A 4,754-nucleotide genomic window follows, 5' to 3' on the forward strand; every position below is an offset into this window, starting at 1 on the left:
CGCCGGGGGCAGCCCGTAGTTGTTTCTTTGGTATGTGAGGGTGCTACGCTGGCTGGAGGATCGCTGCAGGTTACCCATGCCTAGGATAAAACAGTGTCAAAACCAACCAGGTAACAAGTGCCTGCTGAAGAGAAGGGGTGACACCTACTTAACAGTGCAAGCAAAAAAAACATCAGTCTTGAAAATGCGTACTGTGCTCAGTGTTGGAAGCTGATGCCAGATTTCAGGGAGCAATTCCTCAGTGTCCCATGGAAGATGGAGAGGTTAGTTGCAGAATGAAAGGTTTTGTGGGATCAGACTTGTGCCTCAGCTTCCCTCAACAAGTATTTAAAGTAGGAAAAGCATCCCATGCCAACAAGCAGAAATCTGGGTGCAAAGTGTTTTCTAAGTTCATAATATCAATTCACCTATTGTACCAAAAAGGAAAAGAAAGTAAACAAAAATTCATATTGTTTATATGATATTTTGCTTTTCCTAACTACGTGTACATTTTCCCTAACAAAAGGTAATATGTGGATCACTGCAAAAATGAAGCTGAGTGGTTCAGGAACAAGAACATGCATCTTCCTGTCTGAACAGAGCTCTTGTGGTGGCTCTTGTTCTTCCAAGGTAAGTGGCATTAAGTAGACAAGTAAACAAAGAATTCCAGTTTCCAGTTATATTTCTTCATTGGCACATTCTGACAAACTCCATTTATTCTAGGTTGTAGAAGGCAGGAGAATTGCAAAAACTGGTGCCTCCTTCAGCACTCTGTTCTCTTGGTATTGCAGTTACATTAGCAAACATTAAAAAGACATTTTCAAGTGTGTGAAAACATGACATAGGAATCGGACAGTTCTCTATAAATACTTCTAGAGAGGTTACTTAACTAAATCACTCTTAATATCTTAAGAGTTTTTGGAAACAACTATACAAATTATTAATCAACCTTAAAGAACAAACTGCATTGCAACATGCATTACATTTCTCTCTACAGAAAGTAAATCCTAATACTAAACTAATGCCTATGCTCTTCACAATACATGAGTAGCACTTCTGTGAGATACTAGGGGAATATTTTGGTTCCAATAGATAATCCTCAGCTGTAGTCTTTACCATTATGCTTTGCTGAGAAGTTGGGTAAAACAGTATTTCTACTGTGAAAGATGCAGTAGGTAATTTTAGTGGAAAGCTCTTGTTTTACTATATTGATGAATAAAAAAAACCATGAACCAACTCAATTCATAAGAGAGTGATACACAAAGAATGCAAGAGAGAAAGCAATAAATTCTGTGTGTCATTAAATACACGTATCTGGGATGTACCTGCGTGTGTGCTATCAAACAGAAAACACTGTGACCCCAGGCTGACAGTGATATATAGCCCCAAGCATTCCCTGCAAACATCAAAAGAACCTTTTAATTCCTACAGGTTATTTTAAGTCCTTCAAACCTAGCTTCTGTCTCCATTAATTGATACCCTCTAGTTCTTCCTTCTGTACTGGCATTCCATGTCTCCCCTGTCACGCCCCGTGCCCCAGAACAGCCGGCTCGGACAGAGCCCGGGGCCGTCACCCACCGGAGCCGGTGCGGAACAGGGCGGCCTGGGAGCCGTGGTGCAGCTCGACGGTGCCGTGGTTGGGGCTGCGGTACACGGGGCTGTAGAACGTCCTGCCCTCGTAGATGGGGGTGATGTGCATGTCTGGGGACACCGCCGAGCGCAGCTCCTGCCCCAGCTGGCTGTGCTGGCTCCCCCCCCAACTCCTCAGGCCTGCAACCAAGCACAGGGAAATGTCTACGTGGCCCATCTTCAGCAAAGCAACAGAGCTGTCAGGATTGAATCTTTCTTCCCTTAGACAAGAAAAGGTGTTGGTTAAATCTACAGTTACAAAGACTTACTCATTACATTTTTTCCATTATTAAATGGCCCATACTGAAAGGCTCACTGACAAAGCAGCATTTCCTTGACCAAAAGTTTTGTCCGTACACTGACAACTTGAAGTTTTCTGACTTAATTTTTTTTGTCGTTTGCAGTCTAAACCACAGAGAATAAAAGCTGAATCAGCATGTGCAGTGCACAGATTCAGCAATGACAGGGTAAGTATGGACCTGACAGAAATCCCATAGTGACAGAGGGCACAGACTAAAGCTGGTTGTAATACTGAAACTGAAACAGTCCATAGTAGTAAGAGCAAACATCTGCTTGATAGTGGCAGCAGAAAAGTAAGCACATGGAGAAAAATCTTTATAAAGGTTTAAATAGCCCATGGTCTGCATATAAATAGCAATGCTGCAGTTGGATGAGATTTTTTCACCTTGCTATATATTAATATTTCATATAAAATGTATACAACTTTGTCGACTTTGGCATTACCACCGCAGGCACTAAAGCTTTGGCAGTTTTCAAAGCAACAGAACATGTGAAGTTAGCTATACAAGGATGATGAAATGATGGAGATTACAGAACAAGTTCAAAAGTACAATGGAGTAGTGATGTTTAACCAAATGTATCCTACATCTGAGTATTTCCCCCCTCAAAATCCCAGACCTGCTCTGCCACAGTGTCTGCAAGGGAACCTTTGGGCCATCGCTAAGAAAACACATCTACAGGTGGTGAGAACAGAAGGACTTGAACAGGCAAAGAGGGCAGCAGGGCCCACAGCTCCAGGTGACAATGCCATCTCCTGGGAAGACAGTCATCTCCAACATTACTGTTCTCCCAGAACATGCAGCCCATGGACATGGAGACTGTAAGCACAGAAGAGTAGCTGATCATATATCCACTCTCTCCTCTTGCTTACACAGCAGGGACTAGCTCTGGATTATACTGAAGGCTGCCACAGTACCCTAAACCTTTCCCACATCCAAACTTTCCTCTTAGAAAACTGATCATACACAAATTTGAGTTTCAGATTTCAGCTGCTTCCTCTAAAGACACATGAAAATTAATTTATATTAGAATATGTAAGAGCTTTTTTAACAATACTGAGGAATTCTTACTTAATTTGTAACATCAAGCACAGGGAAGTTATAGCACTTCAACTTTCCTGGAAAGGTTACAGTTCAGCTAGCTATAAAATAAGATGCTCTCTCAGCTTGGACTACCATGTCGTTAATGTCTTCTTTCACTCTAAAAGCATTAACTTTAAAGTGTCTGTTTCTGAATCACTGATTCACTATCTCAATAACTATTTTTTCTCAAGATACATCAGTTCACCTGTTTAGATAAGATGATATCTCCAAGCAGTGCTAAAGTACCTGACTAATATTTTAAGAGGGCAAGACTGCTGTTTTACCACAAATGGCCTGTACACATTTACACTTCTGAACAGCCTTTCCCATCAAACTCATTCCCAATCCCTTATCAAACTGGCACATTATTAAGTCTTGCAAAGAGAGGTGAGGGAGAAGACACATTATACCTTTTGCTGAGGGATGAGAGCATTTTGGAGTTTCCTGCACTATAACAGTTCAAAAGAAAAACCAGAAGTTGCCATCTGTTCTGAAGGGCACATGGTCTAATTGGAAAATCACCTTGTCTGTGCTCATTCAGATGAAGGTCAGAACAAAATCAGTAACACACAAAACTTAAAATGTAAAGTAACTGCATGTTAACAAGAAGTCCCTCTCAGATTAATAGATTCTACCTTTTAGAACTCTATTTTAAGCTAGTATTAAAATGGTTACCCTATATTTAATTTGAAGGATGAGATAGTCTAGAAATACTAGTGGAAAAAAACCCCCTATTATTCAGCAGTAGTAAGTTTATATTTTAAGAAAGAACTAGACATAAAATTAGTTCCAGGCTAGTATGTTTTACTTTATGTTTAGCCTGCACACATATTTAAATGTACTTTTACCTTTGAAAATGTTGACATGACTCTGTAAGACTTAGAATTTCAGTTAGCAACTTAAATCATAGGATTTAATTCAATGCATAGCCACCAATTAGTAATCATAGAGAAAGCCAGTATTCACCAGGAACTTGTGATTGATACAGAGTGTTTGACATCAGTATTTACAACTGACCTGACACATCCACCCCAATTATGTCTCAGCACTACAGCGTTTCATCCACAACACCACGACTGCATTCTGGGTTTTCTACAGCTGTGGTTTGTGCTGCATTTTATCCATGTCTGTGCCCATTACTCACCTGTGAGGCTATCTGGCCGCGGGGGGACCATCCTCTCATAGATATCATACTGCTGTCCATACTGTTCCATGTCATGAATTGTCCTCTGCAGCGTCGTTCCCAAGTGCTGTGGAACTGCCGTCATGCCAGAACGCTTCGGGGAAGAGGATCCCAGCTGAGTTTGGGATGGAGATCCCACTCTGGTTTGCACATCAGTAAGGGCAAGAGGAGAGCCAACTCTGCCTGCTGTCTGGTACTGGGCAGTGCCGCTGCTGGGGTTTGCCTGCCGGGAGGTGAGCGAGCCGACGCGCCGCACGGCCGAGGGGGAGGCAGGTCGGTGCCCAGCGTACGGGGACCCCGCACGCTGCACGGGCAGGGTGGTGGATGAGTATGCGTGGGAAGCCAGGGATCTCTGCTCAGCAACGCTGGGAGAACCATACCCGCTGCCCAGAGATGTCCGCAGCGACCCCCGCGACGGGGAGACGCCGGTGCTGACCACGTAGGAGGGAGACTGTGCTCTGGATGGCACCGAACTGACCCGTCTCATGACTCGGTTGGTAGCAGTATTTCCTGAAGGCTGTTGAAAATCAAAAACATTTATGAGTTTTATCATTAAGGTCACACAGTGGATATTGTTCTCT

At 42.9% G+C, this 4,754-nt stretch overlaps 1 protein-coding gene across 1 annotated transcript in view; it reads right to left on the bottom strand.

The window, feature by feature from the left end:
* Positions 1–4,754, bottom strand: part of PKP4 (plakophilin 4) — a 46,225-nt gene that overhangs the window by 17,260 nt on the left and 24,211 nt on the right. Inside the window, exons 7-9 of the mRNA XM_017736016.1 lie at positions 4,135–4,690; positions 1,558–1,749; positions 4–80 (exon numbers count right to left, since the gene is read on the bottom strand). Coding sequence (XP_017591505.1) covers positions 4–80; positions 1,558–1,749; positions 4,135–4,690 — 825 coding nt within the window. The remainder of the gene's footprint in view (positions 1–3; positions 81–1,557; positions 1,750–4,134; positions 4,691–4,754) is intronic.

This window comes from Corvus brachyrhynchos, unplaced genomic scaffold (genome assembly GCF_000691975.1).
Source record: "Corvus brachyrhynchos isolate BGI_N302 unplaced genomic scaffold, ASM69197v1 scaffold45, whole genome shotgun sequence".
NCBI lineage: Eukaryota > Metazoa > Chordata > Aves > Passeriformes > Corvidae > Corvus > Corvus brachyrhynchos.